Raw genomic sequence first — 14,596 nt, forward strand, 5'->3', positions numbered from 1 at the left:
GAAATGTGTCCCTCTGGAAATGCTGCACTACTGAAGGGAGATTATGCCAAATTAAACAAAAAAAAATGGGGTGAGGGGGGTACAAGTCCATCATTATCACTGCAAAAATGTGACACAGCAACTTCTGCCCCAGTTGGAATAAATCCCAGCTGATTTATGGGATTTTTTAGAGTTAGGACACCACAGCAAAAACCAAAATGTTTTAGACAACTGGTCAGAACAGTTAGAAAATATGTATTTAAAAATAATACAGAACAAAAGCATGTGTGCTCAAAAACACTTCCACTGCATCTCTTCTAAAATGCCTTTTGCTTTCTAGGCCCTTTAAGGTTCCTCCTGGAATATGTGAATTTATCAGGAATGTCTGTAGGTGAACTAGAATTTGCCTCTAAGAATACACAGATTTGCTTGCTGACTGACAATTCAGCCTGTTAGTTCACACTGGGACTGTCCAAAATCCACCATTAATTCACCCACTAAAAGGCAACAAAAAGCAATGAACAGCATTTGAACTTTACCAGAGCTCAAACTTTTCTAAAACACACCTTTAACCACAACCTCAGCTGTGCAGTTCTCATTATTTTCAAACCTATGTCATGCCAGGCCACTTTTTGAAAACGTGCAGCTAAAACTTGTTTGAGCTCTTTCAGGACAAAACTGTTTATATGATTTCTTTTACAGATTTCCTTCCTGATTCGGTCGAAACATTTTGCTGTTGGAGGCCTTTATATTAACCATGTGTTTATACTCATGAATCTTATTACAATTTAATACTTACTTGGTGATATTTATTTTATGGTGAAGATGCCTAATCCTGATATTATTCACTAAAGAAATGACAGTAAGCAAGACATTCTCTGGTTTCAGTGACATACCGACACTTCCTCTTCTGCTGCAGTGTCCATATGGCTGTGAAAGCTGCATCTGTCATCATCCTCATCCATATAAACGGGAGGTTCATGGGATGTCATGAAAGTTGAGGGTTTGAAAAGATGTTTATTTAAAGGATGTTGCCGTCTACTTGATGACTAGGGTGAAAAAACGGTATATTTTTAAAAACGTCCCCTCGGTTGTTATTTAAGTAATCCTCATTGAGAAAAACCTGGCCAGAAAATTGGGCTTTTGCACTAAAAAAATCTATCACCTTGTCTATTATTTTTACTTAATCTCTGCATCAGAGCCTCACACAGCTGGGGTTCTTCTCCCCATAACAAGTGAAATCAGATAAAAGTGCAACACTTTGGTAAAAATGCAGCAAGGAAGAGCCCTGCCCATAAAACCCCAACCATCCCAACAGATCAGACTGACAACAGGACACAAAACACAAAGTGAAGCTGTGGCAATTCTCAAAGCTCAAAAACATTAAAAAAAACCCTCCAGTGGTGTGAGTTTGAGACTAAACAAAGAAGTCATTTTGCACAGGTCCCAGAGCCAAGAGACCAGTCCATGCTGGACATTTATCAACAACTTCTTCTATTTGTGCCTTAAAAAAAATATAATCTATATCTGGGCTAATTATTCATATTTCTTTCCTGGTCCAGGACAGGAAAAGCAATTCATTCCACCATAAAAGGGGTTTCTAAGAGAAAGAAAGAACTGCTCTCTGAAGGTTTTTTTTCACTGTCACCGTGTGGAAAAGGAACCTAAAAAAAATTAGGTGAGATAAATTACTCCATTAGCATAAATCTAAAACCTTTCAACTTTAATGCTGCCTGAAGGTGTAGAATGCATGCCAGTTTTCAAAGGCACTCAGCCCCTATTACGTATTCCCCAATGGAAGAATATTAAATATGGAAAAGAAGAATTTGGGGGTGAAAGAAACTTTTTACTCAGCTACTTTGCAGACCAGCATTTTGACATTTTTAATGTCAAATTTGACATTCCTCAATTTAAAAAAAAAATAAAATCTGTGTGAATCAAAAAAACCCCAGAAGTGTGAGAAGTGAGGTTTTTAAACAAGCATAAAAGAGAGGGTTGTCTTACACTGTGCCCAGCTTCTAACATACACATAAAGCACAAGGAATACTTGCAATAGTGAGTACTTGCTTTTTTTAGCAAGACTTTTATCCCAAAAGGTTCCTGTATGGGTTACAAACATGGAATACTGTGTTTATCTCTGCAGAGGGATTCAGCCTCTACAGAGGGATCCAGCATTATCTGACAGTTGTGCACAGTTTAAAGCAAAGGCAAAGATCACACAAATTATCTCTGGATGTGTCTGTGCAGGGAGAAGCATCAGGAGGAACTGGGATGAGCTGCACTGGCTCTGCTGGAATCAAGAAAGGAAAACTCCCTGTGTTTATATGGCAGCACTGTTATGCACACAGTTATGACCTAGGAATTGAACTGAGCATTTGAATTCTCTTTTTTTAACATGATCTACCTCTGCTAAAACATGAATTAAAATACTACTTGACAAGCAGACACTTAAAAATCATTTTTCCTCTGGGAAATGTATTTTCTGGATTAAGCTTAAAAGCAGGTGCACTAATGATATTATATAAACATTAAATTGAAAATGATAAGCCATAATTGAAGAACTGAGTACTAGAGTCCTACTTCTGTGATGCAGGTTTCTTTTCACCCACAGTAGATAATGGTTATACAGGAAAACAGACCCATGCATCCTGCTTGATTTCCTGTATCACTTGCCAGAAGAGACATTATGTTATATGAGCAGATACACAAAGTAACTTCAACGAGATGTTCAAGAACTGAATGGGCCTCTCACTTCTCCAGTAACCATTTTAAAAAAGCATCCTGGGCAATCCCCACGGAGAAATGCAAGTATTTCCTGGTGAAGCATCCCTTTTGACACAATTCCTTACAATAAACATATCTCTGCTTCTTATTTCCCCCCAGATCTGTGCTTTAAGCCCCAGCAGCCAGTCCCCACAGCTCTATTATGGGCAATAAAGCAGATTTACAGCAGTTACACTGTTGGTGCATCCTCCAGATCAAAATGAGGACCAGCAGCACACAAGCACAACCCAGGCTGCCAACAGCCCCTGCATTTCCTTTCTGCCACATTATGTTCTCCCCACTGCAGCCCTGGGAATAACCCCAGCCTGGTGCAGGGCTGTCCATCTGGGCTCTAAGCAGACAGCTCTATTAGCAGCCTGAGAGCTCAGTTCCCCCACAAATGCTGTTTGTTTGATTTTTTTTTTTCATCTGCTCTGTTTCTTACACAGGCCACAAATACAAAAAGGAGTTGCTGCCTCAGTGCAGAGCAGGGCACAGTGACCCTCCTCTCACAACCTGGCACTGAGGAGATCAATCACATGGGAAAGCAGACAAGGATTGGGTTTGTTCTACGTATAAAGCCCAAAAAAAACCTGCAGGAATGGGAGAGTTACTGTGGTAGTATGAGAATGTCAAGAGTTTTCTAGAAAGTATCTTTTACTCTTGGTTATAGTGGGCTTAAAGAGCTTCATGGATCACTGTTCAAATTAGTGGGCAATATGGTTAAAATGTCCCCCATGCACTGATTAAGTAATCCCACTATTTATCAAATAGAGCATTGCACATATTCTGTAAAACAGTCTTCCCAAATAAAACTAAGAGGAAGGAAGAAAAAAAACCAGAAGTATGAGAAGTGGGTTTTTTTAACAAGCATAAAAGAGAGGATTGTCTTACACAGTGTCCAGCTTCTAACATACACATAAAGCATAAGGAATACTTGCAATAGTGAGTACTTGCTTTTTTAGCAAGACTTTTATCCCCAAAGGTTCCTGTATGGGTTACAAACATGGAATACTGTGTTTATCTCTGCAGAGGGATTCAGCCTCTACAGAGGGATCCAGCATTATCTGACAGTTGTGCACAGTCTGAAGGAAAGGCAATGTGACCAAGGTAATTTGAAGTGGTACAGTCACATAAAGAACTCAGAGGATTATGATTTTCAGAACTAAATTTTCCACGCCTTTTGAAATTAGCCCCACGGTATCCTTATATTATATGACAGAAATCAGCCCCAACTGTACAAGTAATTTAGAATTCTGGCAGATGAATCTCACCAGAGTATTTAAGGTACCAGTATTTCCAGCTGGTTTTGTGGGCTCTTCTGCCAGGAAGCACTTTTCCAACAGACAAGGTGGCAGACAGAGTCACACCTGCACCTGCCCTGCCTCTGTTTATGGAGCAGAACAGTAGATTAAAATCTGGGTGAAAGTGAAATGGTATCACCATGATGGGAGGCAAACTGGAAACCTCCAGTGCAAGCAGTTTTTATGTGCAGTGACTTCAGAGAACACCATGAGACAACTGGGGGTGTCTCACATTTTAAATCACTGGACATGAGCTGGGGGAGATCCTTCTGTCACCCCTCTGGCAGCAACTTTTGTTTCCAACCTTTTAAGGGATTCAACTGCAAATTTGTCTTTTTGCAGGATCAGTGTAAGGTTTTCTCTAATCTTAAGCAGAAAAACCTCGGACACCTGGATGCAGAAAAGCCACGTTATTCCACCAAATGCCACTGGAAAGGGCTTTTAATACTGTGGTAACAAACAAAACCACCCAGAACAACAAACAAAACCACCACAAAACCTGAGACTGCCCTCTTTCAATGTCTACAGTCCTCAACAGTACCACATTACTTAAAACATGTGAGTGGTCTGCACAGAAATTTAGACTTTTCTTTTGCAAATTAACATTTCTCAGGACTAGACTCTTTTCTTATCTGTTCCAAGATCAGGAAAAGCACTTTTTAAATGGTCATTTACATGGCCACACTATTTTAATCATCATGTTGCAAATCAAAATTAAACATGACATTTGAGTCTGAAGCCTATGATTGTGCTAATTCAACATGCTCAGCTATATGTGATTTTATATGGGTTTGTTAATTAGAAGATTACTGTATAATATGAATTATAGGGCTTTTCTTCTTCCAACAGGGTTTTCATTATCACTTCTTGATCAATTATAGTAAATTTACAGATGAGGAAAGGACCCTAATTCAATCCTGTTAGTTCAGTTGCAACACATTCTCTTTTCTGACACTTCATGTCCCCAAGAGCTGTCAATGTGAAACCAGAATTCCCATCCACCTCACCCCACAGTGCCACTGGCAAAAGAAAAAGATTACTAAGGAAGAAATACATGCAAGGTGGAACTAGTTAGTAAGAATGCACTCATCAAGATTTAAATCTGTTAAAAAATGTTAATGATTTTGACTCAACTTGCACAGAAATGCGACCAGAAACACAGAATTTCTGCTGTAATGTTGTCTCACCTTTTTGGAATATAAATATAAGTTTGGAGTTCTTCCCGGAACTGGAATACCAGCTTTAGTCAGTTTAATAAAATATTTTTGTACTCTACTGGCAACCTACGAAAAAACCAACATGGCACAGTTAGCTGGCAAAGGAAATGTAACTGGGTCTTCACTTCAAAATATTAGGACAAGAAATCCTCCATTTTTCCTTTGTGACAACTAATCTAACTGGTACCTATCTTGCAATGCTGCATTTGTACCATTTCCAGACCCTCTGGCAGCTTTCAGAGGAAAAAAATTACCATTCTTTAAATGTACACAGAAAAAATTGTGACAGAAAGAACTTTAGTAGCTTGTTCCCTGCTGAAGCTGAACTTAACTTGCTCTTAACAATGGCAGGTACATTATACAGAGTTTCCATGCAGAAAGGATGTCTATATTTTATTTATGAAATATGTAAGCATGCCTTCATTTTTTTCAGGTATGGAGAAATACACCTGTAAGCATAAACATGATCAGAGATGAGGTAACCCTGTATATTGAGATAATTCACTGTGCTTTCAGCTGAAACAGAAGAAATTAAAATACTGGAAACACAGAACATCAGCATTTTTTACTTTTTGTCAAAATGGAGACATTCTGTCATTTTAGGGGATGAATTCCAGTAAGTCAGATGCAGAAATACTTGGTGTCTCTAGATCTTTGTCCTGCTGTGGATCTCAGCCCTAATGCAGAACTAATTCTTCTGTCTGTGACATGACTCTAGAGTACTGAGGGGCAGGAAATTCAGCACTCCAGTGCAACTCAGTCTGAGCACAGTTGGTGTCACTCCACTTTCTGTATAAAATTAAATGCATGCTGTCAAAATCTAAGGAACAACCAGATCTGGCAGCTTTCTCAGGGGCTTTGGGCCACTTTTAACATTCCATATTTGAGATGGAGCATGAGGGTCACATTGCTATTAGTGAACTGCAGGCCCTGCTCTTACATTCTGTGATTACCGAAAATATACTGAATGTTCTTCACTGATATTAAAAAAATAGTCAAGAAAAGGAATTACTTCTCCAAGTGTTTAACCTGTTACCTGCTTTGCTGTCCTGTTTCCCAGTTCATCAGCTATCTTCTGCCACCGTCGGGACTCCACTTCCTCTGGGGGATACTTCAAAAGCAACTGCTCGAGTTTTTTCTAAATCAACAGTGAAAAAGAATAAATACATTTTTCCTAGCAGAGGGGTGGGTTGTCAAGAGGCAAGTATCTACAGACAGGTGACCCTGAGCTCCCAAGTGCTACAAACATTGTTACACAATTTGCTTTTATGCTCGTGTGTGTTATCCCAGCTACAAAATGAAAGAGTTTCCCGTTACCTGTTCCTCTACAGTCCACAGCTGGTTAAAAGTTTCAGGTTTGGTCTCATCACAAAGTCGCCCTCTTATCATCTGCTCAAATACAGGATAGAAAATAGAATGGGTGTTTAGAGAAACTATGGTCAGGATAAATGCATCTGAACCCTTCTCCTCCCTAAGTAAAACCAAACCCACACCAAATAAAGGCGGGAGAATTTGAAGTAAAATTTGAAGTAAGTTCCCGGATTTGAGGACATGAATGACATCCCAGCACCAATATGAACATCTGAGGCAACAGGTAAGATTATTCACATATGCATATTGAAAAAAAAATAAATAATTTTAAAATTACTACTCTGTCAATTTTTTTTCTTTCCTTTTCAATAACTACCTGTGGACGACTGTTGGTAGAACCTTCTGGACCATCACTTAAAGGCAAGACAGAGTATGACACAGACTCTCCATCCTTCTTGGGATCCAAAGGACTTTTTGGTCTTGCAGGGATACCTACTGTGAGCAACACAAAGAAAGAATTACCAAACCTCCCCACTGGCCATTTCCCTCTCGTGACATTCGCCCACTTTTCCATTACCTTTGTCAAAAATCAGCTTCACTCTCCTGCTGTTCCGTTTTCGGTTCTTGAATTCCCTCTCAAAGTTCCCAAGGCTAGTGGTGTATTGGTCCCAGGCGATCTCAGGGAGCTGAACAACTCTCTGAGGATATGGCAGACCCATATCAACCTGGAAAAAACCCCAAGAATGCAAAGTGAAAAGCAATATCTGACACGATGGCTCTGCACCCAAACAAAAGCTACAAATGCTGAAACGTTTAAAAACCCGACACTGCTTTTAGCTATAACAGCAGGATTGGAAATCAGAGCTTTGCAAGTGCCATGCAGCACACAGGCTTTTTTAAGGAGAAGGTTTCTTTCAAGAATAATACACAACAGTGCATATAAAATATGCAGCGGCACGGTCAATGATGGCTTATGGAGCAGACAACTCTGAGCTGAAATCGGTGTCTCCAACTTCAACAGCCTGGCACTGCCTATCTGCTTTTCATCAAACATGCCATTTGCTCAGGATCTGTGCCTCTCTTAACACAGGAGCCCATAAGATCCAGAGTTTTATCATCTAATAATAAATCACCTGAAAGTCTCCCATCAAAGAAATCAATGTCTATTTTACACTGATTTTACTGTCTTACACCTAGAACCAAACTGCTGTAAAGCTCACCTCTTTAAATAAAGGTCAACTCTGTGACTATCATTCCTTTGGTTTTGAGACAAAAATACACCAGATACTTTCAACTGTCCTCAGTAATCCCCCATAAAATGATTATCAAATGCAACACTCTTACATCAGGCACACTATGAACTCCTCTCAGAATTTAACAAAAAGGCTACTACTGAAACCAAGGGGCTTCCAGGCCTCTGCAACTCTAGGAAAAGAGCACCATAAAACACCCACTTCATTCCTCACTCAAATACAACATGTTGCTACCAGACTAGAAGGTCAAGTATTCAAGCTGAAAACATGTTTTCAGTATTCCTGTTACTACAGGAGGTTTTTTTAAAGCTTCAAAACAAAATGTTTCCTTATCAAACTGAATTCTCCTCTCCCAGACAAATATTCTGTCGTCTGTAATGTTTTCTAGTGTTCCTTTGGGGTTTAGGCTATGAACTACATTTCCTGCTCTTTAAGAAACACCCTACCAACTTCACTCAAAGCACATTTCATTTCTCACATGAGAAAAATCAGGAATTTTTGACCTGATAATTCCCAGTCACCTGCAGATTTCAGGTTGTCTTAAAATATCTACGTTACGATTAAGAAATTTAAAAATCACGTTTCTACGTACCCAAAAAAGAGAAAGAAAGTGTATCTAATAAAATCATTGAAGACCTAGACTTACAGATCTAAGAAGAAATCAAAGGGCTATTGCTGTTCAGCAGATAGAAGACTTTAAACTCATAATTTTTATGCAAGAATACACCTATGCTCCGACTTCTACGGATGACAAATTACTAGTTATTAAAAAAAAAAAATTCCAAGTAAGACTTAGGAAAAGCCCATAGAAATACCTTCTTCTGGAGTCTTTCCACAAATCCAATAGGATCTTTCAGTGCTTCTCTCTGGTGTCTGCCTAAACTTTCAAGGTCTTGAACTGCTTGAGTCCGTTGAGCCTCGAGTACAGCAATCGTCTGTAACAGTCTCTGATAACTACAGAGACAAAGGAAAACATCTCACTTGATGGTGCCTTTCACAGCGACCCCCCAGCTCAACACTGGCCATGGTTAGCTACTCCCAGATTGCACAGCTTAGCTGAAACATTTCATTGACATTTTTACTGAATTATGTTAAAAATATATCAAATATGTTTGAAGTAGAAGGTGAAATAGAAACCCGTAAAGAAAAAAGAATTCAACTCTCCAGTGATGTCCTTTAAATGTAAATCCTGTCCTGGCTAAAGCAATGTGGCATCAGGGACAACCTCTAGTCATATTCTCAACAAGCTTTGCTTACAAAGTTAAAAATACCACCCAAAAAATGACCTGATTTCTCTTCCACTTCACTATCAGCTTCCTTCCGCCCCAATAAAAATTACTCTACCACAGAACTTTAACATTTTGCTCAACCACACACAGGCTGGACAGGAATGGGTTGGAAACTGTATCTCAGCATTTTGTAGAGCAGAATACAAGACTCATTTATGAAAGGTAACAATAAACCAAGGAATGAGTAATTTGCAAAATAAACACATAGAAAACAGATTCCTCTAAGAATACAGAAGTGAAATGAAAATGTTGGTGTCCCCTCAAAGCTGCCATCCCAGATTCACACATTTGGACTATTTAACAGACACTTTTGAGCATCCCTCTGTGACTGTGGTACCTGCACCCCAAACTGATTTGGATGAAGCTGACTCAGAGACAGGAGATCACATATTTTAACACAGCCTTTAAAAAACATTTAATGCTCTTTATTAGCTCTAAAGTCACAGCTGCCCATTTCTGACATCACGTCCTTACCCACGGTCCCTGCTGTTGCAAATTATTATGTATCGACTTTTTTTTCAGGAAAACGTTTTCTGACATTTAATATTACAGCTGTAATTTAGCCCAGCACAAAATACAACCTAACACATACTAAAATCAGGCAAGTGCTATTGACTGCTACAGTATTTCATAAGCTTTCTTTCTATTCCCTTATTTCTAAAGCCAAGACAAGCCCAGCACAGTGAATTCCATGTGTAGGACAGAAAAGATCCAGAGGTTACTGAGCTAATGCAAGTTTTCCAATGGACTGCACTATTAATTGGGTAAGGGTGTAAGTGAATTAAACAACCTCAAGCCAACACAGGCTTTGTACCTTCAAATATTTAAGTTTCTGCCTAGACACCATGAAAAAGGGTCATTTTCTTTCCACTCAAATGTAATGTTTGAAACCATAAAATATCGCTACACTTTCTGAAGTTTGTAACTAAAATAATGAGCTGGTTTAAAAACAGTAGGACACAATTCTGTTATAAATTTATTACTACTTATATTAAATAGGCCATTAATATTTGAACCTGGACCACAGACAGCCTGGTTCCATCAGCAGGTGCCAAAACTCAGGTTAACACAGTCATGGTAACAGAGCTCAGCAATGTGCACAAATTTGCATCTAAGAAAAAGGCAGGTATTTATTTAACATTCTTTTCTTGAGCTGTTTTACCTTATTTATTCAAACTGTATTTAAGTGATTGCTTTTCTAAATGAAATAGAAAGAAAATAATAGAATTTCATTTAAAATATTAAAACATACAGAAGGGAAAAAAAGCAACCAAATGCTGGAGATTTAAATGAAGGGATAATTGAATGATTCACATGTGTAAAGTAAGGGATGAAATCATCTTTAGGAGGTGGCCTTAAATAATTTACTCTGAATGGAAAGAAATGAGTTTACATTTGGGGAGAAATAACAACAAAACAAGAAGATTGAACTCCAGTGACTTCCCTCATTAGAACACTCATGTGACCCCACTGGTCTTCATGGAAATAAGCAAAAATACAAGAATGTTGGGATCATTTAAAAACATGACACGTGATGTTGATCTGTGGCTACAGAGCAGCAGGACAGCGAAATAATTCAAGAGAGAAAAGGGGTTTTTGAGCAAACTGTTCCTACAGAAACATCTCCCAGCAGCACTGTTTTATACCTCTGCTAAGAGGTGGATTAACTTGGAGCTATTTACTTTAACTTCCATGCTCAGTTTTTACAGATTAATACATCCTGAAGCCCAGGCATAAGGTGCAATTTAATCAAACCATTATCAGAAGTACTGAAATACACAAAAATGTGCATTTTGGGGTCTGAGGGAAAAAAATGAAAATTCTACTCCTGACCCACTGCCCTGCTTTTCAACTCCACCATGACTTTTGAGAGCACTCCATGGCTGTGCAGCTTAAGTTTCAAAGCAATCCTGTTTCTGCAGGTTGGTACAGGCTCTCTGGCCCTCCCTGACTGTAATAAAGCCAAATATCTCTCTGAAAAAGCAGCAACACACACATTGAGCACTTCCTTGAAGCCTCTGTCTGTTCTGGCCCCTTAAGTGTCAAATGTTAACATAATGTTCCTACACAAAACACACCATGTAAATGATTTCCAGGATTATTTAAAAAAAAAAAAAAAGGGAAAAAAAAGCCAGCTAACGATTTTACTACCCATCTTTCCAGGTTCTTTGTAAGTAAGCACAGTTCTGATTCAAACCACCTCCTGCAGCTGTGTTAAAATTCTCCAAAATTCAAAGTTTAATAAAGGTAAAGTAACCAGATCCTGCAAAACTGGCTCCACCTTTCAATGAGGCAAAGAGCAATCAGCTCTAAATCATCCAGCTACAGTTCCATCACTTGCTCTGAAAGGTCTGTCAGTAATTACCAATAAAAATTATTATTTTCACATCCTTTCCCAAAACAAAACAAACTCATACAACTACATACAACTAAATACATACAACTAAAAATGCATAACTTGAGTAACCTCACAGCCATGTCTCCTACACTGACTAAGTCACACTTTCCCTCAGGGCTAAATAAATAAATAAGAACTTGCTGGCACATAAAAATCCCGGGGCAGTTTTTCTTTGCAGGAAAACTTTCGCTCCGGAGAATGGAATTCTTGTGTTTCCACAATCCTGGTACTGAAACACTCTTGTAATTTTTCTTAAATTATGTTAATTGTCAGGAATCTTCTGGATGAACACTTGAATCATTCAGTTTAGCACAGAAACAGCTCCGGTATCTCTATGCTGAAAAACCTTGATTAAAGTGGGTTTTTGAGGGACTGATATTTAAAGAAGGAAAGTTACTTCTTACAGATTGATTCTGATCAGCAGCAATTCCTGCTGGTCCTGTTTTTCTTTTGCAGTGGTAACCACTCCACTCTTTTGGATTGTTCCATGAAATAATTATCACAGAGCAGAGCCAGATTTCTGCCAGTCCTGCCATCAGCAATTTGTTATTCCCCCATTCATTCCCATGCCCCTCGTTCTAGCAGAGATTAGGGCACAGCAGCCTCCTCTCTTGATTTCCTCTTATTTACTAAGAGTAAATCTCTTAGATTTACTCTTATTTTTTATACTAAGTGACTGGACATTAGCCTGTAAAAGGGGACACATAATTCAGCATTTTTAAATAAATTATTATTACAGTATTACAATAATGGTTATTCAAGTGTCAGAAGCCAGTCCCTCCCTGCTTTCTGAAGGTTTCCTTTCCCTTGAAGAGAAGACCGTGCTGTACTTCAAACCTTAATCAAATGAGTGATGTGAGAAACTGACACTACAAAATGAAGATTTTTAACGTTTAGGTAGCTAATTTAAATTAGTGGATGGCATAAAGTGGCTGTTGATTACATTCACACCAAGAAAAAAACCAAAATCAATTCAAAATCAATATCAGAAGACAAACTCACTTAAAATTACTTTAGCAACTTACTTGCCTCACATCATATAGTAACTCACAAAGAAAAGTACTTTGATGCCTAAATGAAGTGATTTATCCTCTTGACTTATAAAATGCTGTGCAGCTGGTGGTCACCAATTCCCACTCCTAAAACTAAGTGCACTTGTACAGTTATACAGTTCACACTATGGGAAGATGTGTAGTATCATCAATTTGAGGGCTTTGACAGTAAAAATATGTGTACCATAATTTAGAAATATTGATTAGTTGCTGTGCAGGTAGGAATTGTTTTACATGAAGGACATGTTTTACATGTCTCATAATAAAACATGGCTAAAATATATGTAGGAAAAACCTTGTTAATTTGTATTTCCAAGAGCTGAGACACCAAACCCGTCTGTATCAGTCACATTTGAGCAAGTCTTTGTTTCATTGCCATCTGCTGGCACTCCAGCAAAGTACAGATTACAACCTGCTCTCCAACACCCAAGTCATTTATTACTCTGCATTATGGTTTAATAACAGCAATTCAGGAAAAAAAATTCCCTTATTGGATCCTAAGACAAGAAAGTGTTGGATATTAAACATAAAACCGTAAATTATTGTAGGAAAAGGGAAACATTAATTGCATTGAGAATTTCCAAGTTACCCAAGGCAGCTGTAGTTGGAGGGACTGGCTCCCTGGAGAAATGTGGGGAGTCACATCAAACACAACCCTGTCATTCCAAAGAAGAAATGGGATTTTTTGTTTGGGTTTTGTTTGTGTTCACAAGTAACAGAAAACGCTCTCAGCTTTTAAGGTTGGCCTGAAGTCTTTGCCAGGGTGACCATATAGTAATTTTGACATGAAAGTTTCTTGCAAATTACTCTGCTACTCATCTGAGATTTAAAAAAAATCTCTAATTTCACTGTGGAAGGGGCTGGGATTCAGTGCTGGACTGGGGGGATGCAGAGTGGCCCTTCTTTGATCTCCCTTTAGAAACAGAGCAGAGTTTAAGGGCATAATCAGTAATAATAATACACACCTCGACCCCTGGGAGGACCCAGAAAAGCACCTTTGCCTGGAGAAAGCAGCATATGGCAGGTTTGTACTTACCTAAAGCTCAGACACTGACCAAGATAATCTCCTTACAGCCATTTCTACAACTCATCATGGAATTGCTTCCTACTCTGGCTTAACCTCCTTACACACACTGTCATTCACTGGACTTTCACTACCCACATTTAGTATTCGTGCTTCAGACCTTTTAAAATACTTCAAAGGTAAGTAAATAATTGAACTGCATCTCCATTTTATACATTAAACAACTGAAGTGTACATTAGGTGGCTTCTCCAAGGAACAGAACACAAATCACTATTTCTGCCTGCCATCCTCACACCTATTTAAAACAGAAACAGAATCGAGCCAAAAAGCACATTTTTCTAAAGGACATTTTTAAGAAGCCAACAAATCCTAAAGCAAAACAAAAAATCCCACTGCAGTGTTTCATCTGGATGCAAAAGAACCATTTTCCATTCCAATTCTAACTTTCACAGCTTCAGACTTCATATTTCAAGGACCTGAACAGTATTTCATTGGTTATGAGCCCGTGATGTCCCCCTTCTTTCTTAAATTCCTAACTCTTCCCCACAAGCAGAACACCCTCTCACAAATTTCTATGGTTTTCATTCTTATCAAGAGCTGTCCAACACCCTCAGCAGGATTCAGTATCAGCTGTACAAAAGTACCTTCAGCAAATATCTACATTTCCAGCAGGTTTTCAGAATTTTTAGCAGCAATTAGGTCTCTGTGCCTCTAAACAAACGTGGAACTTGTTTCAGTCTTGTCAACAAAACAGCATCCACCAGTCCTCCCTCAGTTAATACATTTTATAATACAGCCCTTTGATCTTCCCCTGACAGCACTTTCCAAAGTATTTGTCTGCAGGACTTAGCAGGGAAAAAGAAACAGGTCCCTGTCATTCCTCTGTTTTCAAGGCTTGGATTTACATGAGATAATGGCAGTAAAATTGTTCCCTTCCCAAGGGGCACAGACAGACAGACTGACAGCACATCCTGGACTTCTTCTCCTCATCATCTCTAATGGGAA

General features: G+C 38.7%; 1 protein-coding gene across 2 annotated transcripts in view; it reads right to left on the reverse strand.

Annotated features, from left to right (window-relative positions):
- The window catches only part of ZZZ3 (zinc finger ZZ-type containing 3), a 49,585-nt gene that overhangs the window by 5,239 nt on the left and 29,750 nt on the right, over positions 1-14,596 (reverse strand). The window contains exons 4-10 of one of the 2 annotated variants that reach the window (XM_027683266.1): positions 8,643-8,781; positions 7,152-7,299; positions 6,951-7,066; positions 6,581-6,652; positions 6,300-6,401; positions 5,234-5,329; positions 876-1,028 (exon numbers count right to left, since the gene is read on the reverse strand). In XM_027683266.1, coding sequence (XP_027539067.1) covers positions 876-1,028; positions 5,234-5,329; positions 6,300-6,401; positions 6,581-6,652; positions 6,951-7,066; positions 7,152-7,299; positions 8,643-8,781 — 826 coding nt within the window. Of the gene's footprint in view, positions 1-875; positions 1,029-5,233; positions 5,330-6,299; positions 6,402-6,580; positions 6,653-6,950; positions 7,070-7,151; positions 7,300-8,642; positions 8,782-14,596 lie in introns of both variants that reach the window. The other variant, XM_027683265.1, reaches the window with a different exon arrangement.

The sequence above is a fragment of the Neopelma chrysocephalum genome, unplaced genomic scaffold, assembly GCF_003984885.1.
Source record: "Neopelma chrysocephalum unplaced genomic scaffold, ASM398488v2 Primary Assembly neopelma1_64, whole genome shotgun sequence".
NCBI classification, from domain to species: Eukaryota; Metazoa; Chordata; class Aves; order Passeriformes; family Pipridae; genus Neopelma; species Neopelma chrysocephalum.